At 30.9% G+C, this 18,155-nt stretch overlaps 1 protein-coding gene across 1 annotated transcript in view; it reads right to left on the bottom strand.

Moving 5' to 3' along the window:
* The window catches only part of LOC145259881 (sodium-dependent phosphate transport protein 2A-like), a 287,103-nt gene that overhangs the window by 105,170 nt on the left and 163,778 nt on the right, over window positions 1-18,155 (bottom strand). The window contains exon 4 of the mRNA XM_080117759.1: window positions 4,044-4,175. Coding sequence (XP_079973885.1) covers window positions 4,044-4,175 — 132 coding nt within the window. The remainder of the gene's footprint in view (window positions 1-4,043; window positions 4,176-18,155) is intronic.

The raw sequence follows: 18,155 nt of genomic DNA, 5'->3' as shown, positions 1-18,155 counted from the left end.
ATACATTGACTTGGCTAATGATTAGGCCACCCTTGCTTCACTATAAATTTCAACATTACTGGATTTCTTTTCTACCTCACTATCCACACTATAATTTTAAGAAAAATTATGTCATTTTTAGAAGATGTCTCAGCAGGATTTTCAAATTAATGCATAAATACATTGACACAGTTAAGTGATTAGACAACCCTGGCTTCATTATAAAATTTCACATTACTGTGCTTCATTTTCTTTCTCCACTACCGACACAAATTATTTTTGGAAAAAAAACGTCATTTTCGGAAGATTACTCAGCAGGTTTTACAAATAAATACACAAATACGTGAGAAGCTTAGTGATTAGGCAACTCTTACTTCAATATATTACTGTGTTTTTTCCCTCCCGACTTGCGACACCATCATTTTTAGTAAAATGATATCATTTCTGTACATAACTCAGCAGGTTTTCAAAATAATTACATAAATGCATTGATACGGATGGTCATTAGGCAACTTTTACTTTACCATGAATTTCAATATTAATGTAGTTGTTCCCTCCCCACCACCGACAACATAATAGTAAGAGAAATGATATCATTTTGTTATATGATTCCACAGGTATTCTATATTTTTGGAATATGACATTGTGGGCGATTGCTTTGTGATCCCAAAATGGACATTAATTCTGCCAGCCCCACCCCAAAAGAGAAGGTTTGGTAATCCCTAGAAAACTCCAGAGTACGATTAAACGCAACATAATCATGCTTCTTTCTATCCACCACTAAAACCATGACATCATTCCTGGATGATAACATTGAAAATTCAGAAAATGTGGATTAGCCCCTACAGAAACTGGCATAATTCATTTTCATAGAACACCAACAATATATATGAATTAAAGTAATTTTGATATCTAAACTGTTTCAGCCATTTCCGGGACTAACTTTATATTCTACCACTCTCATTTAATCCTGACCACTGCCGAGTTTTCTGCTAATATATATTTCCACCAATCTCATTCAATCCCAGGCAACGTTGGGCCTTCTGTTAGTATATATTTCCACCGGTCTCATTCAATCCTGGATGCCACCATGTCTTCTGCTAGTATATATTTCCACCTGTCTCATTCAATCCCAGGCGATGCCAGGCCTTCTGCTAGTATATATTCTCACCTGTCTCACTAAATCCCAGGCAAAGCAGGGCCTTCTGCTAGTATACATTTCCACCTGTCTTATTCAATCCCAGGCGATGCCGGGCCTTCTGCTAATATATATTTCTACCTATCTCATTCAATCACGGATGACGCCGGGACTTCTACTACTATATATTTCCACTTGTCTTATTCAATCCAATGATCTACATAAAGCATCTGGGATTCACAAATGGTCACTCATTTGATACTGACCATGTATTATTTTATTATTATTGCTTTACTTTTACTATGTGAAGCTCTTTGTATTCAGAAATGGTCACCCATCTGATACTGATCAAACATAGCTATGAAGATGGAAGTAGTAAATGGGCAACCTTTTACGCTCCAGAATTTATTTTTCTACATAGTCACCATCATTCTCAGTGAACTTTAGCCAGGAATTTAATGATGCATCTCTGCTTCTGATGCAGGTCCATGACAAGAGTCTCACACCATCAATATTTGCAACAGAGAGATGAAGCTTTCAGGTCATGAATACATGTTCAGTTATCATAACAATACAATTTGCAATCTCCTCTGATCCATTCAGACAGAATAAAAAATAGGAGTCATTACTTTTGGAATACTTCTCGTATTTATAACATATAATACTATAGAGTTAATATTAATTAGACATTGATTTCAATGATTACTAATGAAAATGGAGGTATATTCCTCTTGAAATTACCAATTTCTTATTGAATATTAACTAATCTCTCTCTTTCTCTGTTTTCTTTAGCAAATATACCTCTTAATATATATATATATATATATATATATATATATATATATATATATATATATATATATATATATATATATATATCCAGTGATCCCATTGCAACATCAAATGAGTGTATAATCTTTTTTCATCTATAGTTCATTATTGCAAATTCGTTTTGATAATAAATGACAAGTTAATTGAGGTTAGTTTTTCAGTTGTCATATTGCCAAATCTTTTGGATGATTTTATTTTATTTTTTTACTGCATTAATCATTAATTCATATAGATGCTTTATAAAGTTTATATATAAACTAGCTGTATATACCTGGCATTTCCTTGGCCAGGTGGAGTGATTAGTCACCTACTATTTAAGATACACAGAATGTTATGAAACATGACCGCATGTTGGATTTAAAGAAGCATAAAGCACATCAATCCTGGTTTGTGAAAATCAAACATGAAATAATTTTCATCACTTAAATGGGGAAAAAGCTTATTTCCAGTTTTATACTCAACTGTTGTCAGCTATTTTTTTCTTTTGAATACATACAAATATATAGAAATATGTTGGAATAAAGGTGCATATAAGTTCGTTTTTAGTATGAAAATTAATTTGTGAAACAATGTATGTTTTGTATATATTAATTAAATTGTGAACAAACAAACAGATAGGACAGGTAAAAATTGTCAAATAAAGATAGGGGGACATAGTTTTGAAAGGCGATTTATCATAATTTTTTGTAGGTTTCTGACTACTTTTTGATTGCATATAAAAGATTAAAGACTATAGTTAATTTTCCTAAGGAAAACAATATTTGTACACATGAAAAAAAGTTATGAAAAATGTTCTCACAGCAAGCTAACCAATTCAGCTAAATTTTGAAAGTTAAATAAACTCATTGTAAAAATCTCATGAAAGATAAATATTAGTTTTCTGGGTCAATTTCAAAAATAATTAGTAAAGTTCTAAGATATTGAATTAAATAAAAAAAAAAAAACTTTGTTTGTACAAAAAATAGCTTAATTAGTCCCCAAAATTGAGGGATTCTGCCTTTCGCAAAATCACAACAAATGGAAGTTTTGTAAACATCAATAATATGGAAGCCCCAAATCTGAAACAGAAGGGTTTTCTGAAAATGACGTCATGGTAGGGAGTGCTAATTTTCTTTTTTTTCCCCAGACATGCATCTGTACATTTTTACCCTGAACGTTTGTATCATTTTTGCCATTGTTTAATTTAACTATTTTTCTATGTTCCTGTTTTTAAATTAAAATTTTTAATTTTTATCTTTCAATATGTAAAAATTATGTTATGCCAAAAGTTTCACATTCATGCAATCAAGGAAAATATTAGAATCTTACATATAAAAATTATACGAAACCTGTAATTCAAGAAAAAAAAAAAGTTGAAATATTTTTTGCCATTATAATTTTTTTGTGTGAAAATATTAAAGAAACAATGCTTAATTCAATGAAAACATTGGTAGTATAAGAAATTAATTTTCTTTGATTTATATTAAATTAATACGGACTTTAGGAAAAAACGTAATGTTCCCGTAAAAATTAAATAATTTTTTTTAATTGTTATAATTTACAATGTTTTATTTTCATAAAAAAAGCAAAAAATAAATTCAGCATTTTTTTGCTACTACAGAAAACCATAACTTTGCTTTCACCGGCAACTCATTCTGTTGTTTGACTGATTGATCTGGAAATCCAAGCACATCATTTTCTTGGTGGTTCAGACCTTTTTCTGCACCCTTCCACCATTCCTTCTATATAAAATGCATTTCTAAATATTTCTTTTTCTAACTTATGAGCAACTTATTCAGTTTCTCAAGAATTTGAACATAAATATTGATAATCCCTGAGATTTTACTCATCTGTAGGTTTCTTATTCCATTTATTCCATTTGTTTCATTATAAATTCCCCAGCAGACAGATACCATTTAGAAGAAATTCATTGTAGTAAAAGCTGACATGACTTAATCTTCAGTTCATTTTTAAGATATAAGTGAAGGCAGTTCCTTCAGCTATGATTAATAAATCCTTCGGCTGATACTATTCCATTTCATAGTGACAATGGTGATAGAAATAAGATATTACTTTTGTGACAATGGCAAAAAAAATGTTCAGACATAATACTTACTATTCGCTGCCACCATCGTAACAATGATTGAGGTGGAAGTGCTCGAACTTTGCATAAGAACTGTGGCAAGAATTCCTATCATCAATCCAGTCAATGGATTCTTCATCAACTCATGGTTTGACATGACACCTCCTGATGGCAAAAGAAACAAGAACAAACATGAAAACGTTATTTTCATAATTCAGTTTTGTACATCGATTATATCACCATCACAATTTATGACTTAATAGACATAATATTTTAAATTACTTTTAGATAAATCATAACAGTTAAACAATATTACAATATCACTGTCAAATTTAGCATAGGGTTATGCCAAGTTGACCTAGGTCAGCACTGAACACATGAACTAAAACAAATGTAAAGAAAACTTTAAATGGTTGATAAAATCAGAATCAACCACTTTTAATAAAAATATAGGTATGCACATAGATTAAGCATGTGGTACGAAGTAGAGTGGAAAAAATAGGCATAGGAAGTATTCAGTTATTTGTCTATAATTCCTGAATTTAGGAGGGAAAAAAGCAAAATCATTTTATTATATGTATAGATATATCAGGGTTAGGCTTTATCATTACTAGGTAGTAATCTAGTATACATATATATCCCAAAAATGTTGCATACTAGTTATTAGTTGAACTGGTGTACGTACATATGCGCGCGTACACAAACACACACACAAGTGTGTGGCTCGGCCTTCGAGTGCATATACACTTAAATATGATATTTGAATGTATGCAAATTCCTATTATTATAATCAATTCTCAATTGATTATTATATTGTACCAAAAATATAGTAGTAATCTTCCCCCTGCATAACCCGGTTGTAAATATATATTAATTGGTAAATATACAGATACACTACAACAGAACTCTAATTTGTTTTTTTAGGGGTAATTGAGGTCGCTGACAACGAATCTGATAATAAAACCTGGGACAAATTTACCGTTTGCATGGTATTAACCCCTGAACCCACAAACTGCTTTCCGCCATTTTACAGCTTCCGTTACGCGCGAGGTAACATAAACAACGATTGTTGAATGTGCCTTCACGTAGCAAACTGCCTTTTCAGATTGCGTACGCATCTTTCATGGAACATTTAAACTGATACGAAAAAGAAGAAAAGCACTCCAAGTGGAGGGGGGGGGATAATGTCGGAGAGACTTTTTTTTTTTCAGAACAGAATAAATTTTTTTTTTTTTTCATTTGCAAACAATTTAAAATGCGAAGAAAAAATTGTCTAAAACAAAATTTAAAAAAATACATTGCAGTTTTTTTAGGGGGGGGGGGATTTTTTTTTTTTTTTTTTTTGGGTCTTACATAGTTTTTAATGCGGTTTACAAAAACATAAGCACCAAACATTTGTATATTTTTCGTTCTTTTTTCTGCGGGAGGGGGATTCAATTATAGAACTTGTGTGGCTTAACAGATTCTTCTGCAGTTTAATCAACCGTTTAACCATATAGTAACGCGCCAACATTTACGAATCATAATTAACACCTATACATTTTTTTAGGAATTATAATTAGCTTATATATATATATATATATATATGTGTATGTTGGTGGGTGGGGTAATAATAAGACTATATATATATTTTAAGGGATTATAAGAAGCACCGATATATATTTTTGGAATTATTAGATCATGCATATATTTTTATGAATTAGCACCTATATATATTTTTAGGAATCATAATTAGCACCTATATATATTTTTAGGAATTATAATTAGAACATAAGTATATATTTTTAAGAACTAAAATAAACACCTGTTTATATTTTAAAAACTTATAATTAGAAACTATATATTTTTTAGGAATTATATTAGCACCTATAAACATTTTTAAGAATTATATATATATATGTATATATATTTGGAAATTATTACTAGCCCCTGTGTATATTTTAAGGGATAATAGCACATATATATATTTTTAAGAATTATAATTAGCATCTCTATATATTTTTTAGGAATCATTATTTGCATATATATATATATATATATATATATATATATATGAATAATAATTAGTTAGTACCTACATATATTTTTCTAATAATTATAATTATATAATTACCACCTATATATATTTTTAGGAATTATAAATAGCACATCTGTATATTTTTAGGAATTATAATTATCACCTATATATATTTTTAGGAATTAATTATAGCACCTCTGTATATGTTTAGGAATTATAATTAGGACCTATGTATATCTTAAGGACCTATAATTAGCACCTATTTATATTTAAAAAAAATATAATTAACATCTACATATATTTTTAGAAATTATAATTAGCACTTATATTTTTAGGAATATATATATATATATATATATATATATATATATATATATATATATATAGCATCTAAGATATATATTTTAAAGAATTATAATTAGCACCTATGTATATTTTTAGGAATTATAATCAGCACCTATAAAGATTTTTAAGAATAATATATATATTTAGGAATTATTACTGGCACCTGTGTATATTTTTGGGAATAATGGCACACACACACACACACACACACACACACACATCTCTACTCCTATAAATTCGTTTTTCTTTTGTGTGTATTGATATTCATATTAAAAACCCCTTTTTCTACTTCTTTAAAAAGAAAATACAATTGTCTTATATATGGGTTGCACAATTGCATCCATCTGCAAAAGATCTAGCTAATTAGCATATTCTTTTAAACATTCATTTTAATTAATTCCGTTTTTTCGGTTTTCTTATGGGATGATCGTCTTTAGTTAACTATTACGTGTAATTATATTCATGCAGATATTCTACATGATTTATACTTGTTTTTTTTATTTATTTATTTATCAAGGCCCAAAGGCTACTCAGGGATAAGGGTTATTGCATGTACAGTAATCAATGAGATAGTATTGTAGTAATCATTAGTATTGGAGATTTGATAGAGTGTTTTACTTAAGGGGGCGGTTTGTCAGGAGTTTGTTTATGTTGGACTTGAAGACATCCAAGTTGTAGTCAGGTGGGAAACAGGCAAGCGGCAGAGAGTTCCATTGGCGTGCAGTTCTAAGAAAGAAGCTTTGCTCATGAAATCTACATTTGGATTTAGGCACAGATAAAAAATGGGGGAAATTATTGACAGTAGTTTCAGCCAGATGGGTGTTTCTCGTGAAAGATTGGCGAGGGGGGGGACGAGAAATTGGAGCTCAGACGAGCACCTGCCATGGAAATAACGATAAAACAAAGACAGGCTCGCAACGTCTCTTCTGTAGGAGAGAGGTTGCAGGGAAGAGAAAAGGGCATCCCCCACTAAACTACAAAGTCTATTTTGTACTCTGTCAAGGCAGGATAGGCTGTTTTTAGCAGCTCTTGCCCAGATGTGGCAGCAGTATTCCATCCTTGGACGTACTTGGCTTTTATACAGATAGAGAATTGTATTAGTAGTGAGATCTCTTCTGGAGTGGTAGAAGGATCTCACCATTTTCCCAGTGTCCTTGGCAACAGACCTGATGTACGTGTTCCATTTCAGATCAGGAGTAAAGGTTAAACCCAGAAGCTTGTCAAAACATGGAGCCTCCCCAAGACGAGAGCCATCCATTTCAATTGATGCCAGATTGGGATCAGAGCATTGATGATGTAAAGATAGAAGCTTGGTTTTGGATGCATTAAAAGTGACCAGCCACGTCTTCCCCCACTGTACCACGCGCTCAAGATCAGAGTAGAGAGAATTAGAGAGAACTTTTTCATTTACGGCCTTTGATGTGTTGCCATAGATGGCCGTGTCATCAGCATAGATGTCAACGAATGATTTAAGTATGTGTTTTGGGAGATCATTGATGTAGATCAAGAAGAGAGTTGGGGCCAGGATGGACCCCTGAGGAACTCCAGCATTAATACTGTGCTTCTGATTTCTGCCCATCAACCACTACTCTTATGAGCTTATCGGAGAGAAATGATTTAATGATTGAGAAAACATTTCCAGTGATACTGTAGCTGGAAATCTTGTGAAGTAGGCCCTTATGCCATACCTTATCGAAGGCCTTTGATATGTCAAGAGCAATTGTCCTGGAAAGGAAACCTTTGTCAAGAGATTCACTAATCCTATGAGATATAACTGTTAGCACATCTGCTGTAGATCTTGCAGAACGGAAACCATATTGCATGTCACTAAGAAGGTTGTTTCTGTTGAGGTGGTTGACTACTTCTTTATTTAATATGGATTCCAACAACTTACTCATGACACACAGGAGACTTATTCATCTGTACTGAGAGGGAGATGACTTTTCACCTGAATTCTTAAAATACAGGGCATACTGATGAGGTTTTCCAGGGTGTTGGAAAGCACTTTTCCTTTGGAGCTTTTTCAGCATTATAACTGGAATGCCGTTAGGGCCAGTTGCTTTACTGGAATCAAGGTTCTTGATTAGTTTGGCGACCTCATGCACAGATGTTTGTATGTTGCATAGCGTGTTGGCTGTTATAGGGGGAAATACGGGGAGTTGATGGCCTTTGTCGCATAGAGTAGAATTAACTGCAAAGTTCTTGGCAAATAATCTGGCCTTGTCTGATGTTGACGAGATGACCTCAGATCCATTGATGATGGTTGGGATAGAACACACGCTTCTGTTCAGGATCCTGTTTGCTATTTGCCAAAACTGGTGGGAACCAAGCCGCTGATCAGCTACTTTGGATTTAACGGACTGAGCATATAGCTCTCTTGCATTTTTTATTACTCTTTTACAGTGGTTGCTGGCAGTTCTGAAAGCAGCTTTAGTCTCAGTACATCTATTACGTTGGTAGCTATGGAAAAAGTGATTTCTGTACGCGATGACAGTAGCACATTCTGGGGAGAACCATGGCTGGCTGTTAGGTTTTTGTTGGAATTTTTTTTATGGTATGAATCGGTCTATGCCTACAATTAAACATTCAGTCAGGTCTGATACTATGGAGGACATGTCCTTTTTAAACATGGAATGCAGAAGTAGATCAGATATGAATGTATGGAAGCTATCCCATTCAGCCATAGAGTATCGATATACTGTACGGTGGAAAACTTATTACATTTCATTTTTATCTTAACTGCTACAACAGAGTGGTCGGAGGATCCCAGAGGAGATAGAACGGAACATGAACATAGCTCAGGGGAAGTTGTGAGGAAAAGGTCTAGAAGGCTTGCATACTGACTGGTAGTATCGGGCACACGGGTGGGTTCATGAACAATCTGAGTGAGGTCATAGGCAGTGACAAAATCATGACAGAACCTCCCCTCATCATCGGTTTTATTTGAGTGGGTCAGCCATTCCACATTATGGACATTGAAGTCACTGCAAATGTGAATGTTAGCTGAAAGATGAGCAGACAGAATGTGGTCAATTTTCTCATATATGCTCTTAAAGATAGTAACCCTACTGTTATGGGGGCGATAGAGGGCAAATATAAATGCAGTGGTGTAAGCTAGTGCAACCCGGAAGCACATATAAGGTAAATTAGGGTCTTCTCTGGAGATATCCCTTCCACATGGAAAGCCATCTTTGATGTAGGCACATATTCTATGCCCATGGCGATCTTGGGGGTCAGATTTAGATGTTAAGTTAGAGTATCCTTTAATTATGAATTCGTCTAGGGAAGTGGTTGGTCCTATGCCAGTTTCACTTAGAAAGAATATGTCTGGTTTCGTCTCCTGTAATTGTGTTTCAACCTCTGGAAGGTTGGAACGTAGACCCCTGATGTTGGAGAAGGAGACCTGGTAGTAGGGGTCTACATTGAAGGATGGGGTTCTAGGTTTATTCCTGTTGTTTTTTTTTTTTGATATTTGTCATGTTGAGGTTTTGGGATTTGTGGAGCAGGTCGATAGACTTGGTTGGAGCAGGACAGAGAGGGAAAGTAAGAGAGAAAAAGACAATAAATTTTTTTTTTGTAGCACATGATAAGGTAAAGCCGTAACAATTACCCACTAGTATGGCATTGCGAGGCCCTACCAGAAACTACTGTATGATCCAGAATCCATTCACCAAATGGCAATACAGCAGCCCCGGTACTTTGCACCTGCTGATAGGACAGCCTCTTTAGTGGTTAATCCAAGGTTCGGGTCCCTGACTATCAGGCGGGTAACGTCAGCCCAGATGAAACGTTTACCTCCAGTACCCTTACTAGTGACATGGCCACAAGGATAGACATAGAAACAGAAATTTTCCGACATCTCAGGCTACTGTTTACAAAGTACTACCGAGCTGGAAAGCAGCTTTTTCTTCACCCTTTGTCAGAAAAATCACTCATTTGAAATGAGGACTGAATGACAAAATAGGAGAAGCAAGAGTTACTAGAGCTGCCGATAACACATCCACATGCATTATCTACTCTCCATTAAAAAAAAAAAAAAGGAAGGGGGGGGAGGGACTTACCTGCATAATATTTGCGTAAAATGTTTACAGGAAACACAAAATTGTTTCCATATATATTTATGTATACGTATATATTTTTGTTGCACAAATTTTGCGTACCAAACTCCTCCTAGAGATTTTGGTCTACAGACATGAAACTTTATATATAAGGTATTTGAATCCATACAAAACTTTATATTTGGGTTTTAACCCAGAAAAATCGGTGCAAAACTGTGAAAATTAAAAAAAATGAAATTTGCCAGGTTAAGGTTGAACGCCGCCATTACGAATGCATAACGTAGTTGATATTGGTTGATGTTTTAATTTTTAGCCTTGCAGTGAACATGGTTTCATAGCCCAGTCATTTAAGGCAGAGGCAAAATAAATTGTGAGCTGAACATTTTGGTTTCGATTCTCGGTGGTGGCGCATGAGTCTTTTTTTTATACATTTAAATCATTACTATATATTGCATCCAATCTATCTATCTATCTATCTCTATAAAAGTAAAATGTCTGTCTGCCTTTTCTCTATGGTAGTTAAGAAAGACTATTATACAGAAATACATTACTTTACATATTCATACTTTTTAATATATACATATGCACATAACCTTATGAACAGTACATAAGGCCCGAGCAAAGCCAGACGAAACTGCTAGTATATCTATAAAAGTGAACGTGTCTGTGTATCTGTGTATGTACATTTCCCTGTGCAATAACTCTCTCAATTTTCAGTCAACAGACTCGAAATTTGATATACAAGGTACTGAGATTTGGAAAAATCTATGTGATAGGTTCTCGGCCAGAAATTTGTCTATTAAGGGGTCAAAGTTCAACGATTTGACTTATGAGAACTCTACCACACTCCTCCGATAATTTTGGGTCTAAACACTTGAAATTTTAGATATAGGTTCCTTGGATATAGATCTAACTTAATAACTATATTTGAGCCTAAAACAATAAATTTTAAGGGGTCATAATAGGGGTCAAAGTTAAAAAAATTGACCTTTTGTTTTTTTTTGTTTTTTTTGCTCAGCATACATGTCCAAACACCCGGGCAATGCCGGGCATCCATACTAGTCTATATATCTATAAAAGTGAACGTGTCTGTCGGTGTGTGCATGTGTGTGTGTGTCTGTGTACATTTCCCTACGCAATAACTCTGACAATTTTAAGCCTACAGACTCAAAATTTGATATAGAGGGTATTGAGATTTTGGAAAATCTATGTGATCGATTTTCGGCCAGAAAGTTGGCTGTTAAAGGGTCAAATTTCAACGATTTGATCTTTGAGAACTCTACCAAACTCCACCAACAATTTTGGGTCTAAACACTTGAAATTTTAGATATTGGGTTCCTTGGACATGGATCTAACTTAATAATTTTATTTGAGCCCAAAACAATAAATTTTAAGGGGTCAAAATTTAAAAAAATTGACCGTTTTTTTTTGTTTTTTTTTGCTATGCATACACCTACAAACACCCGGGCAACGTCGGGCCGAAATGCTAGTATATATTGCTTTTGACTTTGTTGTTGTTCCTTCTTATGAAACGGATTTTTAATTTAATTATAATTTGATTTTTAAATTATCAATCACATTACTAAATATTAAATTAGCTCTAGGATATTTACCTATCGAGCTTATATATCTAAATTACAACGAGCTCTTTTTCTTTCCTGTATTTTAATTAAACTAGTAATTTCACTATTACATTAAAATACACTCTGCTCTTTAGACTATTGTTCTAATCTCCTTTAAATTATATATATATATATATATATATATATATATATATATATATATATATATATCTTTTTTAAGAATTATAACTAATACCTATATATATTTTTAGGAATTATAACTTACATCTATATCTATCTATATATATATATATATATATATATATATATATATATATATATTTATAGGAATCATAATTAGCACCTATATATATTTTTAGGAATTATAATTAGCACCTCTGTATATTTATTTAGGATTTATAATTAGGACCTATGTATATTTTTTTAGGAATTATAATTAGTAATTGTTTGTATTTAAAAAAAATTATAATTTGCACCTATATATATTTGTGAATTATAATTATCACCTACGTATATTTTTAGGAATTATAATTAGCACTTTATATATATATATATATATATATATATTATATATATGTATATCATATATATATATATAATATATATATATATTTTAAGGTATTATTATTGGCACCTGCATATATTTTTAGGAAATGATAATTAACCTATATATATTTTTTTAGGAATAATAATTAGCATGTGTGTATGTATGTATATATATGTATACAAAGCTAAGACTCTGTAACATCATCTTTGTATAGATACTCCCTCAGGCATTTGGGCTCATGGATTTTAAATGTCTGAGGGAGTGGCACACGTCTGACAAGACGTTGCAATCATCATATATATATATATATATATATATATATATATATAGGTGATAATCATAATTTCTAAAAATAAATATACGTGGACTAATTATAATTCCTAAAATTTTACAGTTTTAGGATCTATATAATTTGCATATATTTTAAGGAATTATAATTAGCATCTATATACATAGTTTTTGGAATTATAATTAGAACCTGTATATATTTCAAGGAATTATTATTAACAGGTATATATATTTTAAGGAATCATAATTAGCATCTCTACATACATTTTTAGGAAGAAAAATTAGCACCTATATGTATTTTTAGGAATTATAATTATCACCATACATATTTTTTTTAATTATAATAACACCTATATAGATTTTTAGAAATTATATTTAGAACTTATGAATATTTTTAGGAATTATAATTAGCACGTACATATTTTTTCAGGAATTATAAATAGCACTTATGTATATTTAGACAAATTATATTTAGCATCTATATATATTTTAGGAATTTTAATATGCACTTATATATATTTTAAGGAATTATAATTAGCACCAATGAATATCATTAGGAATTATAACTGCACCTATATATATTTTCAGGAATTATTATTAGCACCTATATATATATATATATATATATATATATATATATATATATATATATATATATATATATTAGGAATTATTATTAGAACCTGTGTATATTTCTAGGAATCATAATTAGCATAATTTTAGGAATTTTAATTAGAACAAACATATGTTTTTAGGAATTATAATTAGCACATATATATATTTTTTAAGAATTATAGTTAGCACCTACATATATTTTGTAGGAATTATAATTAGCACCTCTGTATATTTTTAGGAATTATAATTAGCACCTATTCATATTTTAAAGAATTATCATTAGCACCTATATATTTTTAGGAATTATAATTAACACCTATATATATATATATATATATATATATATATATATATATATATATATATATATATATATATATAGGAATTATTATTGGCACCTATGGATAATTTTAGGAATAATAATAAGCCCATGGACCTATATATATTTTTAGGAATTATAATTAACACCTATGTATATTTTTAGGAATTATAAATAGCATCTATATATATTTTTAGGAATTATTATTGGTATATATATATATATATATATTTAGGAATAGTAATAGTCCATATATGTATTTTTAGGAATTATAATTTGCACATATGTATATTTTTAGGAATTATTATTGGCACCTAATTATATTTTTGGGGATTGTAATAAGCAGGTATATATATTTTAAGGAATTATAAATAGCACCTATATTTATTTTTATAAAATATAATTACCATCTATATATATACTTAATGAATTATAATAAGCACCTATGTATATTTTTAGAAATCTTAATTAGAACCTACATATATTTATAGGAATTATAATTAGCATCTATATATATATATATATATTTTTAGGAATTATAATTATATATATTTTATTATTATATATATATATATATATATATATATATATATATATATATATATATATATATATACTCGGGTTTTTTTTTTATATTCAAAAGTAATGGACTAATGAATTCAACGAGGTTGTTAGATAGTGCTCAATAAAATATATAACAATTATATAACAATAAACAAGTAATATATATATATATATATATATATATATATATATATATATATATATATATATAAAAGAGCAAACAGTTAATAAAACATGTTAAAAAACACTTTGAAAAAGAGTTAAAAACATATTTAATCTGAAAAGGAAACATTTGATAAGTGGATTGTCCTTAATCCGCGGTGTTTCGAAGAAATACTTTCCTTCTTATCAGAGGGTAGGAATTAGCAAAATGCAGGATCGGATTTTGCATACAAAAGTATTTGATGAAACTACAAGTAAGTCAAAGATCTTACTTGATAACAAAAAGTAAAGCAGAGGGAATATGGTGAAGAAAAAGGTGACTACATGTGTATGGGTAAAAATCCAAAAATATAACTCCAAGAAAGTTAATTGAGTTTCCATTTGCACAAGTAAAACCCAAGGAAATCACGTAATTGGAAGATAGTCCAAAATAATCCAAAAGGCCGAAATCCATGGAATAATTCACAAATATGTACAAAGAAAATAAAAGGGAATAATTCCAATAATATTAATAAAAGAAAAATAAGATATGCTTTTCACACGACTGCCGAGACATATTTGAATTATAATTAACACCTATATATATATTTTTAAGAATTATATTTAGCACCTATATATATTTTAAGGAATGATAACTAGCAGCAATATATTTTTAGGAATTATAATTAGCACCTATATATATTTTTAGGAATTATAATTAGCACCTATATATATTTTTAGGAATTATAATTAGTTGCTATGTATATTTTTAGGAATTATAATTAGCACCTATACATATTTTTAGGAATTTTAATTAGTACCTTAGGAAGAATCTTATAAATGTTTTTTTCAAATGTAAAAATATAAAAGAACTAAATACACAAAAATCATGCTATTCACAATGAATGGCACAGTTTATATATATTTAAAAAATCATGAGTTCATTTATTTGTTATAACTAATTGTTTACAGAAAAAGTAATGAAAAAATACAATCAGAAAATAAATTCAACAAAAGGTTTACAAAATGAAATAATGTTCATAGAAAAATTTTAATTTTTACACAATTGGTCATATTACATGAACAATTTGTTTTACAAAAGATGAAGACAATATTTGTTTCTTCAGTTTATGAATTTTTCAAATTCATTATAAAAGTAGTCTGAATAGTGTTCAAAATTAATTTTCTAGTCTATGGTAAATTCACCAAGCATATTCCCCAAGTTTAACCATTGTTCAATAGTTAAATAGTTAATGACATTTTTTTTTTTTGCTTGCGTCCCATTTTTTAGTATTCTTTTTTCAACATTAGAAATTTATCATTTAAAGCTGATATTTTCCCAGTGGGTTATTTTTCTTAATGTTGTTATAAATGTCTTTGACACTGGCATTTTTCCAAAATGTCAAAACTGTTTCAATAAGATGAACTTTTTCTGTAGTATCTCTCTTTTGTGAAATTTTACTGCTGCTTCACTTTGATCATAAAAAACTTTTAAAGAATAGCAAACTTTTGTTGCTTAACGGGTTTTGGGTAAACTGGCATATCAGTTTGTTTTGATAATTTAAGAAATTGAGCTTTTTTTCTGTTTATAAAATTTTTTACAACTCCCAATTTTGCTAACATCACGGTGTTCACAGGTAATCCTCTAAAAGAAAGTAGACTCTCATTGTGGTGGGGCAGCAGAGAGTTTTAATCTACAATAATGTCAAAAATGTCATGTTTCATTTATTGAACAATAATAATTTTTTATAAAAGCCTATATCATTAGTAATAATTTGAATTCATACTGAGTCAGCATTCATATTTCTGTTGTAAGAAAATATTTTAGGAAATGACAAGAACAGATTAATTACAGACCAATGGATCAAAATTCTATGTTATCATGATTAGATTTACACGTATCAAAAAATTGAAAAAACAATTGGATAGTTAAAAAATGTGGGGGATTGTGTGGGGTGATTGTATTGAAGCAATATTATTTTTTTCTCATTTTCTTTTTTATTTGTTGGAGTGACGGAGGGAAGAGGGGCTGAACTACATAGAATGTAATAGGAAATTGCAAGATGAAATTATTTCAAAAACTCAAAAGAATGAGAGCAATTCTTTAATTGTAATTATAAATGTTATTGACAAATCCATTGAAGAGGAAATACTCTTTTTGGAATTGTCATATGAGGAATCCATTTGGAAATAGCTGAAGTTTTTGGTACCACTTTTTATATGAAGGAATCCTCTAAAAGAAATAGTACTAGTTATTAAATTTGGAAATTTCATTCTTATCCAGTTTGTAAATAAAATAATTTTTTTTACACATTTCACAATATCGCACTTCTAGCCTTTGCACATGAACAATCTAAGATTACTAACATCATCAATCGAATACAACAAACATAAGCAATGATAGCATACTGAATAAATGAAACTAGATTTTTATAGTTATTTGTTGCAGTTCATAACAGTCAAAAAATGAATTGGCTTCATTATCATTAGAGATAATGGATATCTCTGGAAGGATGTCTGTTCAATAAGAAATTATGAATGGGAAATTAATACATTAATATTCTAAATACTCTATATTGTGTTTAGTCAAGATTATAATGCTACTCCAAATCAGCATTCATAATTATTAGACACGAGTGATCCTGTTCTCTATTAAATATTAGACATGAGTGAGCCTCTCTGTCGTACATATTAGACATGAGTGACCCTGTTCTCTATTAAATATTAGACATGAGTGACCCTGTTCTCTATTAAATATTAGACACGAGTGATCCTGTTCTCTGTTAAATATTAAACACGAGTGATCCTGTTCTCTATTAAATATTAGACATGAGTGATCCTGTTCTCTATTAAATATTAGACATGAGTGACCCTCTCTGTCGTAAATATTAGACATGAGTGACCCTGTTCTCTATTAAATATTAGACATGAGTGATCATGTTCTCTATTAAATATTAGACATGAGTGATCCTGTTCTCAATTAAATATTAGACATGAGTGATCCTGTTCTCTATTAAATATTAGACACGAGTGATCCTGTTCTCTATTAAATATTAGACATGAGTGATCATGTTCTCTATTAAATATTAGATATAAGTGACCCTGTTCTCCGCATCTCCGGCAAAGGAACCAGAGGGAAAACCTATGAAACGCCCCAAGTTGTGTACGTGACTGACAAATCCGACAAAATGTTTCTAAGCAGAGAAGCATGTGCAGCACTTGGCATGATTACATATAACTTCCCAACCATCGGTGAATCACAGAACAACAGTCAAGCAGCAATGAACACTATCAGCCAATGTGTGGTTCCCCCATATCCACAGGAAGATAATAACAACCCAGCACCACAAATCCAGCTACAATCAACATCTTCTCAAAACACTATGTCTACCTCATACAAGGACAGTGACAAGTGTAAAATGCCCCAAACATGAATCACCACCCCCTCCACCGTCGGCTCTGCCATTTCCTGCAACTGAAGCTAACCGAGAGAAACTTTGACAGTACCTATTAGCAAGGTACAAATCTAGTACCTTCAATACATGTCAACATCAACCACTTCCTAACATGGTAGGCCCACCGATGCGGCTCATGGTCGACCCCCAAGCTACACCTGTCGCACATAACACACCTGTCCCAGTACCACTACATTGGCAGGATAAAGTGAA

The sequence above is a fragment of the Euprymna scolopes genome, chromosome 35 (genome assembly GCF_053919585.1).
Source record: "Euprymna scolopes isolate OS-2025 chromosome 35, ASM5391958v1, whole genome shotgun sequence".
In the NCBI taxonomy this organism is placed as follows: domain Eukaryota; kingdom Metazoa; phylum Mollusca; class Cephalopoda; order Sepiida; family Sepiolidae; genus Euprymna; species Euprymna scolopes.
This window is presented reverse-complemented; position numbering and strand designations above follow the sequence as displayed.